At 39.4% G+C, this 19,127-nt stretch overlaps 1 protein-coding gene across 1 annotated transcript in view; it reads right to left on the bottom strand.

Annotated features, from left to right (window-relative positions):
• Positions 1–1,535: 1,535 nt before the first annotated feature.
• si:ch211-266k8.4 (TBC1 domain family member 10B) overlaps positions 1,536–19,127 on the bottom strand; it is a 64,452-nt gene continuing 46,860 nt past the window's right edge. Inside the window, exons 14-15 of the mRNA XM_051382078.1 lie at positions 17,300–17,575; positions 1,536–2,088 (exon numbers count right to left, since the gene is read on the bottom strand). Of these exons, the coding sequence (XP_051238038.1) occupies positions 2,022–2,088; positions 17,300–17,575 (343 nt within the window). The 3' untranslated portion in view covers positions 1,536–2,021. The remainder of the gene's footprint in view (positions 2,089–17,299; positions 17,576–19,127) is intronic.

Here is a 19,127-nt window from a genome sequence, read left to right as displayed (position 1 = left end):
CATAATCTGACGCAGTGAAACTATGCAGGCTAAGTGAACAGAGGTATGTGACCCCTCTGTCCACCCCCGCGTTTCTGGCCAGGTTGGGCAGTTTGTGTTTGATCCTGAACTACCGGGTCAAACCATTACAAGGTCAGAGGGTCCACTCGGTACATTCCACAGTTTTTAATAGGTCACTGACAGAATACTTGTCACTGAAAAAGAGAGACAAAGGATGAACAAAATTGTTAATTACAGGAAGAAAGTTGTAGGAAGAGGGAGAAAAAAAAGGCTTTTTTGTTTTTAACAACCTTTAGTATCACTGAGCTAAGTATGAGTGTGTGCCTGTTTCGACCCACACCCTTCATCTATCCACTGCAAATCCAGTTAACTGTCTTTTTCACTCTTGCATGACAGATTAATGTCGGCACTAAATCAAGCTCTTTCTGCCCTGACACTGCAGATGAGTGTTAATGAACAGGGAGACACCTGGTCTCACAACTTGGTCTTCAAGGTAACAAATAAACAGAGGGAAGAGTTTGAATACGATGTGATACAGCATGTCTTATCTAAACTAGTGTCAGCGCTAATGCATCATTGAGATGACGAAAACTAACACACGAGCAAGTGCAGAAGTCATCATACCTTAATGACCATATGACTAGCCCACTGTAAAACCACCATTTCTTGGATTATTGTAGAGGTTACACAACGCAATATAGTGTGTCAATGAGTGAGCTTTAAAGGAGCTGTTAACTTTGGAGACAAGACAGGCGAGCTGTTTCCTAGCTTCATATTGAGCATGCAGACATTACTCTCGGCAAGAAAGTGAATGGCAGACTTCCCCCAAAAATGTCTGTTTATGTTTATTCTTGACCTTGGAAACAGCAGTTGAAAAAACAATATCATCGTCCATTTAATGGCTGTTCTGGAGCTTTTGATCACATGATCTCCGCCAGCTGGTGGGGTTCACCCAGTTGTCACTGTGGATGTTCACATTTCTTAAAGTTCTCAGAAAATATTGAACAAAATATTTGCAGCTGCTTCTGTAAGGGAAGAAATGTTGTCATAGTGAAAAGGCTGTTTGTCGTAGATGAGACTTGAACTACTCTCTGGTATCAAAGTCTGCACACCCAACTACACACCCCGAACCCCTCCCGGAGAGAACAGTCAGTATTTGCATGTTCCCAGGAGGATGCTTATCAGGCGAGTGTGGTCATTTAAAGCATTTGAACAAGAAACCACTGCTTTTATGTTAGAGTATCACTGCTCTAATATAAACCCAAATGACAGTTGAATTTCACTCAGTTAAAATGCAATAAACACAACCTAACAGACTGTGAGAACACTATCTAGCTGTGAGTGATTTGATATGAGTTCCAACCTCGACTCAAGATAATTACATGATGAGCGTGTGGTTTTGGGAGCACGATGAAAAACTGACTCATTATAAGGAAACACAAACACACACACACACACACAGGGATGTCACCACACTCCCACAGTGGCCCTGCAGCCCAGGACAGACATCCTCCTAAATAAATAACAAGTCACCATTAAAAATAATATCAATATTTTATTAGTCCCAACTATGTAAGACAATAAAAACAGAGTCACGGTTAAGGATTCATGGCTCAACTAGAAAAATAAACAGCACCAGCGCTGCCCAAAGGAGTATCAAAATAGATCTGGGATACATGCAAATGCACATGTGCATGCATGTACACACTCACATGATATATTCAAAACATAAGCAGTATAAAAGACACTCTGTTCAGCAGGCTTAATACTCAAGTAGAAATCTGATTTTACAGCTCTGGGTAACATAAGCAGCAACTTCAAATGATCTGCAGTTTATACTCATGCTGGAAAGGACCCTGCATAGGAATCCCCACATGTTAGTTAGTTACTATTCTGGGTCCCAGACCAAGCTAAATCATTGGATTTACAGAACTAACTATTGTGGTTTCATATTTAATGTAAACAGTTAGTGCATTTTATCAATTCACTTGTTCCATCGTGGTCCTATCCCTTCTTCAGTGTCAGATCAGCTTCGACTCTCTGGTGTTCCTGAATGGGACGCTGGTCTGATGTCTGGAAGACAACTCCCTGAGAGAGAAAGACAGGAGGCAAATAAATGAACAGCTTCAGGGAAGACATACAGGAAAAATACAAGTAGATATAGTTTAGAAACAGCTTGAAGGTTCATTTTTGACCATAGACAAACAGAAACTTCTCAAGACTGGACTTGACTGGACTTTACTGCATTTTAGTGTGGTTCATACTGCGAGAAGTGAGTGGGCCTATACAAGCAAAGTCATTTGATTTAAGTTTTTTGTATTTTCCCTATTCTGTTCATACCATTTTATACCACTGCACATTTCCCTGGGTTCATTGAGTTATTGTTGGTTATGGTTTCCTACATTTGTTTCAGATAATATCCTCACTTATAACCATAACACAGTTCCTCTGAAACTGGACCAAGATTCACATTCTCAAGGGCTCCGATGACGTCTCGCTAATCTGCCAAAACCAACCAATGTAGTAAAATAAACCACAAACATTTGTGAACACACCCTATAGTCATCTAGCCAATTCCATCAGTAGGAAAACAGCCCTGTGGAATCATATACAAACATCCTGAAAGAGGAGACACATTGGCTTAAAATGATGAAAGCTATAAAATATTTCAGATGTTCTTCCCTTCTTCTTACTTCCTTGTTTGTTCCTCTTCCTAGGGAACTTAAAATTTTTCACAATAAACACGTAAGCCTCTGTGCATCTAGAGCAGAAAACAGTCACAGTTCCTATTCCTAGATGTGAGACAAATGCGCCGTTATCTAAAATCTATTCATGAAGTGTGTGGGTGTGTGTTCTTGCAGACAGAATCTGATCATTTCCCCATGGAGCAAAAACTGTCCCCAACATTACACACATGACATGACAGCTTCTTTTATAACTCAAAGTGAACTTATCCTTATTTATTGTCAGAGCTGCTTTACTCTGCTCCATCAACCATTTATAGCCCAGCGTGCCTCGACTCCACATGACATAAACAACACTTCTGTTCCTTGGATTAAAATGTCTGACTTAGACTGTAGCGTGAGGGTGTGTGAGAGAGCACATGTGCCTGAAAGAAAGAAGGTATGTGTCTGTGGGAGTACGTTCCTTGAACGAGTGTGTGTTTGAGTGAGTTTGGCCTGATTTTCATTGTGTGTCTGAGTCAGCGTGAGTGTGCAGCGATTACCCTGAGCAGGTTAGCTACGGTGGCTTTAGCTGCATGTGGTTGGAGACAGACTCAACCTGATGGTAAACAGCCATTCACCGTGGCTGGCCTTCAGTCTGGACGTCCTACAATACATGTATATGGAGGTAATTCAATGGAAGAATTGACACTATGCTAATGGTGCTCCTTGACACTGGCCCCACACTATATAAGCGTATAGTCATTGCTACTAAGCAGCACAAGCCTTTAGAGCAACCAGTGAGGTGGGCCCCACGCTATTCAGTCCACAGCCTTTAAATGACCTTGAATAATCACATTTTCACCCAATCAGCCAAAGAAAGTCCATGAAGAAACATAGACACCACCATATCAAAGTATGACAACATATGGCTCAACTAAAAACCAACACAGACCAGTTGGAGAATAATACAGCCCCCACCACCCACACATAAGCACTACTAAACAAGAACAAGTAAAAGACAGCTTTGTCACCACCACATAGAAATGCTCTCACACAATCAGTGGAGCAGGACCTGCATGGGTAATGATCTGTTCAGTGTGTGTGTACACACACACACACACGCACACACGCACATTGCTGTGATTCAGGTGCAACTTCCTCCAGTCGAGGGGAAAACTAGACTTGTGAAAGCAATAACCATCTCTCCTTGCAACAGCTACCTTGGACCTCTGTTCCCCTCATAGCTGCTATCACATCCATCATACTCACGTTACCCCCGACTAATGCATGAAAAGGGCACTTAACTGAAAAACAATACTTGCTGTAATCTGACAGTGTTGCACGCATGAGAAGATTGACACCACTCTCATGCATGTATGTCAAATATGGACTACCTAAATCTGCTCTTAAACCTGACTAATTGTTTAATCTGTGCGCAAACACAAATGTAAAATGACTATTTGCGATTTTAGACGGAGTTAGGTGTGGTTTCAGTTTTAGGATGAACAACAGCTATCCATCTATCCATGTACTTCTGTGCAGTGTCTCTGCAGCATGTCTCTAGGGATGACTGTGAAATATACGTAAAACTACTCACATGGATTGTCCTTGGTACAGATATCTATAGCAAACAGAGCATGAACCTTGGTTACTTTGGTAAAGGTTTCCATCTATCATATGAAATGGTTTGTACAGACATTCATGGTCTCCAGAGGTTGTATCCTACTGACTTTGGTAATCTCCTGGCTTTTTCTCTAGCCCTGCAGGTTGACATGTGGTTGTAAGTGAGAGGGGGATGATTCTTGCTTTAGGTTTGCCTAATTTGGCCAAGTCAGGAAGCCAAACAAAACGCACAAAAAAGAAGTTAAGTTCAGCTGCAGCTCAGTATCACAGGGCTTATTATTTCTGAAATATAAAGTATGCAACAGATAAGGAGGAGGAGAGGCACTCTCAAAAGAGTAAGACATTCTTGTTTACAAAAAAGCATTCATACGGATTTCAGCATGAAGATACTGTCCACTGATTAGTTTCTGGACTGTGACAACATTTGATAACCATCATAAACCGAGAGAGAGATATGGTTCAGATTTGGATCAACTGAGGTCAGAGTCATAGTTCATATCTGCCATGCATCTGTTAAAAACATCCCCCCAAACCCAAGACCTTAAGACAACAATGAAGGTGATATCATTCATGTCTATCAGGGGATGCTGAACTAAAAGTGAGCACAATGAGCTCTCGACATGTTGAGGCTTGACAGATTGAGTCGTATGACCCCAACTGGCCCCACATTTGTCGCTTATGTAGAGCTCATTATAGTTTGCTCCCTTGTCACAAATAATTGCTGTTAACATAGTTTCCAGTCATACAGAGCCACAATGGAACTGCTAAAACATTTAGACTGGGTGTCAAGTTGGGACCACTCTACAGTGGGGTGGGAATAAATTAGACAAAAGGTGGCTGAGTAACATAGTCAGGTTATCAGAGCTCTGTCTCTGTCTGTCTCTACACACACACACACACACACACACACACACACACACACACACACACACACACACACACACACACACACACACACACACACACACACACCTAAGAAAAAGTCTATTGTGTGCCGGGTACAGTAATGGGAAAGTGTTAGCCAGGTAACATCAGTCAGTTGAACTGAGCTCAGGTTGCTTCTGTTTCTTCGAGGTTGTGTGAGAGTGTGCACACACACAATTGGCCCATATAAAAGTAAATGGTTACACACACAAAATATGTACAGCAAACACATTGCATATATACACACATCCATATAGACAGGTGTGATTGGTACGCACACCAACCTAAAAAGAGAGTGATTATTACTTCTCTGTTCCAGCAGACATACAGCATGCATAATTTAAATTCAATTACACTGTAAGGAGAAGAAGGAAACTGGAGAGAGACACACAGCAGCAGCCATAATGTGCTGCACCAGTAAAACCATTTCCTTTGCAGTGACTCAGCAAGTCACACCAACTGGGCTCAGTTACTCAGCTCTTTTGACCCTAACTAAGTTCTTAGCACAGAGATGCATCAGTGACACCTAACACCAGTGGCCAATTCACCTCAAAAAAGAGGAACAACGTGTAACTGCGGTGTGGCACTATCCATTGCAAGCCTGTCCATGACATATTGGTAAGACTGCAACCTTTTTTTTTTTGGAGTAGTGGAGTAATTGTTTGGTCTATAACATTTCCAAAGACAGGAAAAACATGCCCATCACAAGTTTTCAAAGCCCAAGGTGACATCTACAAAGTGCTGTCTGAACAACAGCCCAAAACAATAAGGTATTTAGTTTACAATGATATAAAACTGAGTTTACAGCCACACTAGCAGCTCTGTGAGGTTGTATTTAGGCACAGTGGTACTTTGATGTTTAGCAAATAACTGCTACTGTGGCTGAAAAGCAGCAAGGTCTCGTATTTTTCCCAACTGGAGCCACATACATTTGCTCAATTAATTACAAACAATTAATAAATTATAAAAATTGCTGGCAATTAATTTGCTGTCAGTTAGAGACTCATAAACTGACGAATAATTTAGGCACTGCATTGTTTTTATTTTCAATGGTAACTTATCAGAGTCATGGAATTGTTTGCCCCAGAGAAGTACTGTATATGTCTATGCTAATAATTGACAACAAATGGCAATGCACAAGAATATGTTTTATTTCAGAAACTACCTCCTGCAGTCATACTTTATGTATGTGAAAGTACCATGACTTTACTGTAGATGGTTACATAAAATGCATGGATGAAATTGGAAGCCAACTCTACCTCAGCTACTGTCAAACAAGTGTCAAAACAAATGACTGAAGAGAAAAAGACCCAGGGTGAGAAATGAACTCAAACATCCTCTGTGAAAGGGGAAAGGTGGTTTGACAGCCAAACCATTACATGAAGAAAGTGTAGGAGAGTTGAACTGGGGTGGGGGGTCTTCACATATATCTGGCTCTTCTTTGATGGTACTATAAGTTAGAAAGAGAACACACTGAGGCTGGATGTTTTTGATGTTCTGTCAGAGCTTTCCTACCTGGCCTGTGTTCTTTTTAGTTAACCTGGATACGTTCATTTGACAACTCAGTGGAGAGCTCTGCCTTTCACAAGTAAAGACAATAGCCTAGTCATTCACCACCAACCTTTACAGCCCCATCTCCCTCATCCTGTCCCCAGCAGGTGTTCCCAGTAAGACACAGCCGATATCAGATACAATCTGAGATGCGGGCTATAGGAAGTGCTGGGAAGTTACTAAAGACGTTAAGCATGACAGTTTGTTTAAAGCGGTGAAATGTAGATCAGGGTAGGCCCATAGTGAGTGTATATCTGCAACTGCTTCGACCTCGAGATTCCACCGGGCATGTCTTAATAACATTCCACGTGCAACGTTGTTTGGCTCCATGATCCACACATCTTCAGGCCAGAGAGAGCGTTTCAGAAGCAGAGCATCTTCAGGGCGTGTTGGCTACCCAATGTTGTTTACTTGTGTATTTTGCCCTTAAAAAGGATATAAAACAGTGTGTTTTTACACTTAAAATAAAAATCTCCTCTAACCTGCCTCTGACTGACTGACTGACTTCTGTTCAAGTGCCACAACGTTGATCTAGTGTGAAATTTGACCTGGAGTCTGCACGCTGTATTTTATTTTGAAAATTGACAAGATTCTCTATGCTATTTCTGTGTCATTCTTTACAGGGTCAGTTTATGTAGCCATCTTTAGCCATATGAAGACCTTTTAGGTCAAAATCCTTTTCCTTTGTTGCTATTTATTGTTCTGCACCTGTACCCAACTGGGGTATACTTGGATGTGCACACTATGAGCCTTTTTAGCTTCAGGTTCTTAAATGAGCCTTGTGTTTTAAATATTTTATCACAGATATTGTGTATTTCCCCAATGTTAAGAATACATCTGACAATGTCATGCCATCCAGTCTGCACTGTGTCTGGACCAATGTGACTGTGAGGAGGGTCACAATGCTAATTGTCTCCCACCATTTGGAAAGTCAGATCACACCACCATCTTCCTTATACTAGAATATAAACAAAGGTTGGTATGGGTAACTGTGGTGACCAAAGAGGTCAGGCACTGGATGCCTTATTAGAGTCTACGCTACGTGTGATTTGTTCCAATATAGCTTAACAACATCAGTGAGTCTGTGGAAGTAATGACAAGTTTCGTACCAATGCTCGCCAACGATATCTTCCCATGGAATCATGAGTTGATGGATCGTCCGAGCTGCTTACAGCTCAGGACTAGCTGTCAGCGATGTAAAGGAATACGAGGCATCCTACAGGCTGAAATGTATAATCAAAGTTGCGAAGCGGACTCTATTCTAATTATTACTATTACTATTATTGACCTTTTGGCAAGATCTCTAGAGAATGCCATCCCTGCAATACACTGCACAAACAGTATTGAGAAATATGAGTATGTGAAAAATAAGTCCTTGAAACCTAAATGAATATGATCCTCCTTCCTTTTTGCATCAGAGGACTTACAATCTGCATTGTCCGTTTATCTTGGCACTATTCTCTTTTATACTTTTACCCTTGAAGGCCTTTTCTCTAACAGTCATTAACTTTGACCTTTCTCATGCACTGCAATGACTAGCATTCAAACTGACCCTTTCATTAGGATGGCAGATAAGAAGCAATTTATGACATGCATCTTAGTGAAATCTCAAGACCTATGCTTTTTCCATTTTTCTATTAGGAATGGCAGTTTCCTGGAAGAAAAACAATGAGCGTACCTCACAGAGCAATTTATTTTCAATCTATTCAATTTATCACTTCCCTTCACTGCAGGCATGGGGGGGGACCCTTTCCATTCAGCTCTTAGAAAAACAGCGAGGTGTGGTCCATTCATGGTTCACTCACTTTTACATTTATACCTGTTAGCTTTTGTTCACCTTTCTAGATAAACAACAAGGCGTGGGCCAAAGCTGACATTCACTTATGCTGTACCTTTGCCTTGAGGCTGACCCTCTCTCAGTGTACACTTAACCCTTGGAACTCTGTTTATACATGTACAACTTTTACTGTAATTATGTGATAAGCATAATAAGGGTTTATCCAAAGTGGTCATGTTTGAATTAAAGTAGAAATACTCAGGTTTAAACTGTAATAAGGGGGTTAAGACATCCCATAGGCTATATAATGAATATAATGATGACTTATTAGAGGAGCTACAGTATAACAAGAGGTTACCTTGGTTTTGGACCTATAAATGAAAATATAAAAAGAAGACTCGGAAACAAAATTGGACATTTAGACTACAAACTGTAGTTGACGTATGCGGGGAAATTAAAGGGTAAATTAATTCAGCATTTAAACAGTTAATCTACCTCTGCTATTGTATTTAACTTTCAATCCATTTGGGCTTAAAGTTGACACTTTGTTAAAGAAAATAGACTTTGATCAAACAAACACCAATACTGGTGTGAGTCTTACTTTTTTTCACTTCTGTGTGACCTGAAGAATGCTATCATTCACATGGGTAAAGCATACTGCACTGACAGTCAGCTTGAACACACACACACACACACACACACACACACACACACACACACACACACACACACACACACACACACACACACACACACACACACACACACACACACACACACACACACACACACAAAACAACAGCCGGACATCGCTGGGAAATCTGGAGTGATGTCATGAATGATTAAGATTAGAGTGGTGTAGTGTGTCAACAGTGCTCAACAGGAAGCTGAGAGCACACAAATCTGAAAAAAATAAATAAATATAAACTGAACAAAAAATAGGGCAGTGATGATGTCATTATCAATTAAACCACTGACATTTCAAAGCAGCTGAGCATGACATGATTTCTGCTTACTTGAGACTGGTTGAGACCAGTCGTAAGCAAGTTTTAAGAAGGTACATCCTTTGTTCCTGTCACATTATGCAACAAGTTTTAAGAACAGCGTGTACCAGATATCACAGTGTTTTAATATAATTACACTGCCACTGTGGTGGAAACAACTATACCCTGTCTACATGAAAGCACAAATAAAAATATAAATACATGCTGTACAGAAAGTAGTAGATTACTGTTTCAAAAGGCAAAAAAACACAACCTTTCCACTCAGAGCAAATCAACACTGCATATCTGATGAGCACCTCCAAAAAGCCTCCATCATTTAAAAGGAAGTGCAGCTGAGATGAGGGCTGTGTGTTGAATAATGGGTCCATGAGCCCCAAGTCTATTCTCTTCTCTAATGAGCCACTTCTGTCACATTACTCCAAAATTAGCATTAAACACGCAAGACAAGTTTTACGGATATATATGCAAAAGAATAAGTGACTTTTTTTGCTAGATAGCTAGGTTTCCCAAAAGGTAGATCCCTATGCAGCTAGCTACTATAGCTAATCCAAGGGACTAATTCTTGTGTTTACTGTGGAAGCTGTGTTTTAGACTGGATTATATCTCATGATTCCTGGTACTGTACAATGTATAGATAATATTAATAATATTTAAAACTTTTAGAGACAAAAAGCAGGAGTGGTGACACATGATTAAACCCTAAATATTTCAGGAGAGCGTTTCATTAATCAAAGGAGCTCTGGCCTTTGTTTTCTGTCACTTTAGTAAGGGCTTTGTACTGCCTCTTCATACTAACGTAGTATACAGTCCATTCTAGATGTTGAGTAAGTGAACCAAGTTATTGTGATAAGTCTGAATGGAAGTCTATGGAACGTACTGTATATTGTGTGAGGTGTTTATCCATCCATATTTGTGTAGTTACCTTATTTGAAACAGCGAGTTAGGCATATGCAGTGTAAAAGGGATTTATAGAGATTATGTAATATAAAGAAATATTAAGACAACCTACTGACATTGTATTATTGGTTTTTATTACTTTTACTGTATATCAAACAGTAATTGAAGCCATGTTTAATTTGTTTGCGGTAGTCAGGGGAATGCATCACTTGGCTGGTCAAAGCAACAAGCACTGCAGTAAGGCCTCCACTGTGCCTTTGTTTCTTTAAATAGGATGAGCTGTGTGTGTGTGTGTGTGTGTTTGATCACTCATCCGTCCTGTATCCTCACTACACGGTTACATAACACCACTACACCTGCATCTTAACCATTCCCTTGACAATGGCAGAGGTGGTGTGTGTGTATGGAGTACATCCATGCATGAGCTTGAGTTTGCCTGATTGATTTAGAACGTTTCATGTATATGGCTGTAACCTGAATTTAATTTGTCTCATCACATGAAGCATGCACAACTCAAAGGCACATCAGCACACACACAAACAACCAGGTCATAGAAACAAATGATCATATATTGAATATCTCAAACATACAGACTGATATGACGGATGTGTATTAGTGTGCACATGAACGTCAAACGTGTACACAAACACTTCCCCAGGGAGAGGAGATGAGAGGTGAGTACAGGACGGGAGAGTGGCTCCCACACTGCTGAACATAGAGGGAACAACACCAGGGGATCGGATGACAAGCTTCAGCCCACACACACACACACACACACACACACACACACACACACACACACACACACACACACACACACACACACACACACACACACACACACACACACACACACACACACACACACACACACACACACACACACACACACACACACACACACACACACACACAGTAACTTGCTGGGCATATTTCTTGCCTGTTAACTTAGACCCCCCCAACACACACACACAGTATGAGGTGTTACACTTAGCCTATGCTCTTCTGGCAGGCTGCGGGGGTCACATATGTTGTGCTGCTCCCAATGTGGGAAAAACTATGCCTCTAATCTTCCTCTTTATTCTGCTCCTGCACACAATTATCAACATCTATCGGTGTCGTCACACACGGGGGCCAAACAGCTAGTTAACCTTGCAGCGTTGCCCAGGTGGAGAGACAGAGACTGAGACAGAGAGACAGGTTTATAAGATATAACCCAGGTCTAGATGTTAACTTTTTAGCCAGATAATTCTCAGCGCAGAAATCTCCAATACAAGCTATTATGCCTCATAGTATTGTAATGTAATAAGAAAGAGATTCAAAATAAATCATTTAACATTTAACTTTGACAAGTGAGCCTAGTCATGGTTAGATTTAATTAACCGTACACACCCAGTTTCTGTGAAAAGATGCCAAAGAGAGACAATATGTGTGTGTGTGTTTCTGTTAATTAGTGTGTGTCTCGTAAAAAGGAAAAAGAAAATTATAGATACTTGTAACTTACAGTTAAAAGACAACTTGGTAAAATATACAAGATAGAAAATACAAGCAACATTGAACACTGTATGCAATACTAATACAAGTGTGCACTCAAGTGCAAAAGACTATGTGTGTGTGCATCTCTATGGCTTTTAGAATACTGGTTGAGCTAGTTACCTGGCACTGCCTCAGTCATAATTACCCTGTGAAGCTCCCTTGGAAAATATGTTTTACTGCCTGCTAACCTGTCGCATACAGGAGGCAGGAAGAAAAGGTGACTGGAATGTAGCAGGTCCCAGAAAGTTTAGTTTCAGAATACTGATTAAAACTAAATTTAATACGAACAACAACAGAAACCGGTGTGTCCTGGTATTGGAGCACCTGTCATGTAATCACAATGTTGTGGTTTTGAACTTGGCCTTTGGCATGCCATCTTTTCTGTCTTAGTCTTTTATGTGTCTTTATACTTTCATGTGTATAATTAAGGTGAAAAGGGGATATGAAGTCTGACTGAGTAGAGCAATTACAAAGCAGACTCTACAACAAAAAGGTTGCATGGGAGCAATTTTGGGTTCAAGGTCTTGTGGATAGAAGGAGCTGGGGATTGAACCTTGTATTGGTGCCAATATGTGGTATTTAGTGTGGTATTTGGTTTATAATGAAATAGAGTGGTTAAAAATACATATTAGTATCCACCTTTTTTTATTTTCAATTCCCTGATCTGACCTCCTACATGGGGGAAACCAAAGAAAGTGGAAAAGTCATTTCAGGCTGGGGGTGTCAGGGTCCTCCGGCAAGCAGATACTGTCCATCACTGAGGTAGTGAAGAGGGGACAGCTTGGCTCATCTTACTGTGCACGTCAGTTGTATTTCCTTATTTCTCACACACACACAGACTGCACACATCTCACTCAGTCACAAACTGCTCTATTAATATGAATCTCCTGGCAGGAATGAATACTTATACACAGGCTGTTGTACAAAATTGTTGTGTCAATAGTGGAAGTGTGCGTACCTCCCATTAGATTCTAGGGAGGAACATATTGTACAGAAGGTGCGTAACCTACTCAACAGGAAACTACAAGTCTATTTTAGTGCTGTGGTGTCCCCACCCTGCCCTGCTGTAAAATACTATGGAACACACAACAGGATGGGTTATTTCTTTGTCTTCAAGTCACTCACACATACTCATCTCATAAACCCTTAAGAAAGACTATAAACACATTAGTGTGATCCATTTACCATTGGTGTTTACACTGAGGCATGACACAAACTAATGAGTCTGATAAGTCTCGGCAGCCTGGCGGTGGTTCTCTGCATGTGGGTGGGGCAGTGTGGTCAAAAGTTGGATGCAAGTTTTTGTGGTAAAATATGAAATTTGGCAATATCAAACATTAATCAGAGTAAAAATATTATGACTACAAAACAAATATCAGTGGTAATTTATTTACCAGACTCGTTCAACATTAATGTGATGACAGATTAAAAGGTTTTTTTTTTTTTTTTTACTAAGCAAATGAGTAAAGGAATGTTTTTCTTTGAAGTGTGGTGCTACTTCCACATTGTGTTGTTAAGAATACAAAGAAGCAAAATGTTGACAGGTTTCAGTTATGATTGAATGATGTCTTTGTCAACATGGGTTACCTAAAACAAGAGACTTTTTACATCTTCATCACAATTTGTCAGCTATACTGTATCTTGGCATAATTGTGAGCGGTTTGTATAAGTTAGGTCATTTTGACCTATTGTCATTGTTTTATTGATTTGATGATCACAAATTAAAGTCATAACACCCATTCTCACTATGGTGTCAGATACACTGTTGTAACAGCTCCTCCAGTACATCCTAGTACACGTCCATACATCCATATTACCAGTTTAATGTTGAATTATGCAGATTCATATGAATACTAATCAAAAGGTGCTATGGGTCTTGTTTAATCAGCAGGTGGAGCTTCGGAAGGAATTGCTGGTAAAATAAAGAAATTAAAGGATTTTTTCCTATTCAAAACTTGTGTGCATTCTGTTGTTGATTATTTAGCTGGGAACTGGGACCCTAAAAAGTACAAAATTGAGCATCTGTATTCAAGTCAGGGGTAATGAGATCTGGACCATGTTTCCATACATTTAAGATGATAAAACATGTATATGGTATGGAGTATTACAGTATATTGTATATAGTAAAAGTGAAGATCTTTAGCTGCCCACCTAAAATTCAGTATTTTACCACCTTTAAAAGGCAACGAAAAGTCAGTTTGGCAGAAGAAAAGCAGATTTGTTTAATCTGCCATCTTAATAATATAGAAAAAAATATTTTGTTCTCTATTGTCCTTTTTAGTATGAAACATGCAATACTTAAGATCAGGGGCGCCATATAGGGGGGAAAAGCTAGGACAATTCCAAGGGCCCATGATTGACAGGGGCCCCAAATTGGTAAAAACTAATATAAAATTATTAAACCATCATCATTCAGTATAAATATTTCAAATATAATAATAAATAATGATCTCTTTGTTTTTACTTGTTTTTGGCACTAAAAGTTAAATATTCCCATTGACCAAAAAGTAAACATCCATATTGACCGACCACCCCCCTGTATCTGCATGAAATGGTTTGGTCCTGCCTTAGCGCACTTATCAGTGATGTTGTTTATTGCAGTCAGGAGATGTGCCAGAACTACAGTGATCACAATGTTAACCAGTAAATCATAATCTGGTTTTCAAAAAAGGAAAGAGAGAAAAGAGAGAGAGGAAAGACAAAGGAAAGGATGTCAATCTGTAACCCAGTGTTTCACCAAGAAAGGAGCCTCTAGTCTGTGAGTGGTATTAACCTGTTGGCTTAATGTCCATAGTGAAATAAGCTAGCTAGCTAGCTACAGACTAGTGTTAGCCTACATTTAATCACCATTTAATCAGTTCAGGGAAACGTTTAGCAACATATTCATATTAAATCATTGTCCCTGCCCCTTTTAGCAGACTTAACAACAGATGAGTCAGCAGCACACCCGTCTCCCCATCACTGTACCCCTCCCTGTCCCAGTGAAGAAGGTGAGCAACATTGTGTTCAATGACAGGCCAGTTAGCATCATTGCAGGGAGTCTGTGGGGATTTCTCTCTTGCTCTTTTTACCATTACAAAAAAGAAAATGAAATATTTATTAATGACAGAAATTGAATAATGATCATTATGAAATAAAATAAAAAAAACAACAACCTACTGTCTGTACTGGATGCTGGACAATAATAATTAATAATAATAATTTATTTTGTTAAGAGAATTTTCCATTTTGAAATTTTACAATGAAAATACATTGAGACTGTAAAAGATGGCCTTTCGCACATTTTTTTATGGTTGCTTTTAATCTTGCATCAAATAGTGAACTGCATATTGTATGCAGACTTGCATGCATGTACAAATCACCAGGAGTAAATATTGTGCTAGTACTAGTATTGAACTACAAGAAGCAAGACAATTGAAAGCCTTTAGAGTTATGTAAAGCTTTTGATGGGACAGTTAGGTCCTAGAGATGTGGTGACAACAGCTGCGCAGAGGGGGCCAAATTTGATTTTTTTGTCACAGGGCCCAAAATTCCTGGCGCCGCCCCTGCTTAAGATAAAATCACAACTAATGTTTTTTAAAGCAGGGATGACGGATGAAGATTGATCTGGGTGTTCACATATGAAACATCTAAGTTAGCCAGTTACTTGGCGAAAGCCTGGAAGATGGAAAAAAAAAACATTATTCCGATAAACATTAGGCATGTAGCATTTATATATACAGTGTTTCCTCTATGTTGATTTAGGAGCGGCGGCCCGATGCTGTTAAATTTCTGCCACACACACACACAGTGTTCGTTCCCCACTGCTAAAAAAAATCCTAGAGGAAACACTGATATATAGCATATATATTACTGTTGAGCAGTGTGTGGTGGAATGTGGAATGAAATAGACCAAATATTTGGCATTAGATGGAAAAACTAAGTAAGTAACTATTCTTATTGATTGACACAACAGATCCTAATCAACTTACTTGGAACTTCATTGTTCAACAAAAGCTGAAAATGTTGCTCTGGCAGCTTTTGGAGTGATCAGTGAGAAGACATTTGATGTGGGGTGTCACGGTCTCTAAAAGAAGCACTCTTCCTCAAATCAGATTAACACAGGCTTACAAGTTGCTCGTTTGATAGTGTGAAACTTGATATGCTACGTGATGTGGTTTGCTCTGCTTACCACACTCACTTTAAACTTGACCACAGCTTTCTTCTACATCCGTCATCTGTCAATAAAAGGGCTTATTTGCCTAGTTAGATCTCTTTAATTACTAGTAAGGTTCGATCTCATCTTACTACCTACTGTGTCAATTCACCAACTCCACCCAAAAATGCAGAATTTTGTATATGGTATCAATGATTGACACCAGTTAGTGGTGACTGTTTTGTCATGTGTTGAAATGACTGGTATGTATAATGTGTAACTAACTACAACTTACTTCTCTTTTAAACATACCACTGAAAACCCTCACAACAAAATTATTTTATATTATTAAACAAAGCATATAATGACTTTAGACTTTCTTAAATACAAAAGCTTTTTTGTATTGTTGGAATAAATGACCATAGAAAAGTGTGCTTTCATCCCTGATTAATCATGAAATTTCATACTAATTGAGTTTGAATTATTCAGTTAAGATCTCTCCATTTATCAAATTGACAACAGAGTTTGTCCCTGGTTCTGGCAAAGCTTTCAGCCAGTGTACAGTAAAAGCAAACACAGATGGGGTCAAATTAAAGCGTCTGGGATATGGACTGAGATACATTTGTTTGAAGTTACAAACATCTTCACTGTTTAATAACAATGTTAGCAGGGCTTTCACTTATTCAGCGCAATAAATGCAAACATTAGTATGCAGCAAAGTTATTTGAGGTTGAGTGATGCATGAAGCCAAAAACACTTTAACTGTTTAAAAATATAATGTAGGATAAATAATTCCATCCCAGCGGGGGGTGATTTAAATGGAAAATATCAAATTAGTGTTTGAATTAATCCGTTCATTTTCTTCCCTTTGGGCTGTGTGGGTTAATAAACATCCACCACTGTCAACACTTTCAAGGAACCTCCTATTGTAGTCTGCAAAGAGCAAGAGTTTTATACACAGTGGGGAATAATCACCTGGTGTTTATTCATCACCATCAGTACGATATCATGTGGTGGGGTGAGTGATGTGGACAGCAGGTTTAATGTCTGAAAGCCTGATGTGGGTTTTAGTCCATTTCACGCCGGGCACATTAAGAGCAGTAAAGGTAGTTTTCATTTTCATCCTCTAGGTAAAAGCTCTCACTATTTCAAACTATTTGACAGATAAAATTCATGAGGTTCTTACTTGATGAGAGCTGTCCTGGGTGTGTCTTGCAGCGTTTGCTGATCCCCGCTGGATGATGGAGGAGAGGGGATGGAGGAAGATGGAGGAAGGGTAGCGGAACGGAGGGTTGAGGGGAGGATAGAGGAGGCAGGAGGGGTCTGGCTCAGTGTGTTCTTGCTGTTTCGTAGAAGACGGAGGGACTTGACTCTGACAGGCTGGACGAGGCTGTGGTTGCTACGAAGATGGGCCACCTTGCCAACAGGTCCTGTACCTGACCTCTTGAAGGTTTGCTCTGATCTGGAAACAGAACCACAGATTTAGAGAAGGTCTGAATTACTTTCATAATGGTTGTTTGTGATTTAGTATGTCCACTGGCAGTCAACACATTTTTAATATACATTAATAAAAATCCACCTATATGTATATTTATTATCAATATATATCATATGATAAGGGACACCCTAATAATATGAGTCATGTATACAATACTACAGTCTCTAAACAGCAAATATATGTAGTTTGTAGGAATGTAAAGAGATATTGCGATACACGTGAAGATTAAAATCAGTGAGATGAAAAATAATTGTGATAACAAAGGTGCAAAGACATTACAGTAGTTTCACTTTACAAAAGGAAATGTGCATTGTTTTGCCCAGTTTATACCTTACCTCAGAAATAAAAAAGGATTCAATAATTTGATAATAATAAATATTTTTTTTTGTCTGAGTAAAATCTTTTTCAGGCAATTTTGTTCTTCTTTCTTCTTTATTTAACTTTCACTTTCCTATTATCATTGATTACCACTGTAGATTTGTTGCAAAAACATTCCAAAATATTCGTAATCCCTCATTGCTACTATTCTTAAAACGCTTCTGACCAAGAGCAATGAAAACACAAAACAAAAGCAACAACAGGGGATAAATGTGTTTGTCTCCATCATCACCTCCCTCAACTCTCAGATGGGATCAATATACCACAGGAAACACCTGCATAGTGGCTGCCTCCTTACAGAGGAGGGAGTGGGTGGGATGGGGCCCAGTGAAACACACTTTGTGGAGGGAGTATTGCTGATTCTGCAAGAATATGAAGCAAGAAATGGTGAAGAACATGCAACAACACTGAATGTATTTTGAATATATTAAGATGAAGTACTGTATTGTGTCTACAAGGTATAAGGTTGTATCTTGTCAGCTGCTTTATTAAAGCTGACTACAACAACCAATTTCAGGTTGCCAGACATCCGACTATATATAAACACTGCTGCATGTAAATTAATGCACAGACTTTAGATTGTTTTTTTAAACTCTCTTATTGTTTCCACCCAGTTTCAGCTACAAAAGCTGGGAGAAAGTCCTCAGTCTCTATTGAGCATCCCACAAATTAAAAATCTGGCAGAAAGTCTTTTTACAAACATGGAAACCAAAAGGAATCATTTAAGGTTGAAATGAAAATATCAAGAGTTGCATGCTAATGTAGACAACTACATTTCATTACAACACACACTCAAAATAAATAAAAGTTGGAGATAGTTTCATGTTCTATCACATGACAAACATGTATGTAATGGCTTACAGTTTGTAACCTAATATCTGGGGGTTAATCATGAAAGAGTAATTCCCTTCTTCATGCTGAAGTGATGCTGATACTGGGACTTCAAAGACCTATGCCATAAAGAACATCCCAAGACAGATTTTGGGTCCTGACACAAAGACACAAGCTATCAACTGTGAAACTATCAAAGTGTATAAGATGCATATAAACCTGCTGAGGCAGGCAGGAGAGCAGGGGGAATTCTGAGAGAGGCAAATGCCACAAAGGAACGCAGAGCATTCCTTCTATTGTTTGAATG

This window comes from Dicentrarchus labrax, unplaced genomic scaffold, assembly GCF_905237075.1.
Source record: "Dicentrarchus labrax unplaced genomic scaffold, dlabrax2021, whole genome shotgun sequence".
Taxonomy (NCBI): Eukaryota; Metazoa; Chordata; class Actinopteri; family Moronidae; genus Dicentrarchus; species Dicentrarchus labrax.
The sequence above is the reverse complement of the archived record's forward strand: the minus strand, read 5'-3'. Positions and strand labels throughout refer to the sequence as shown.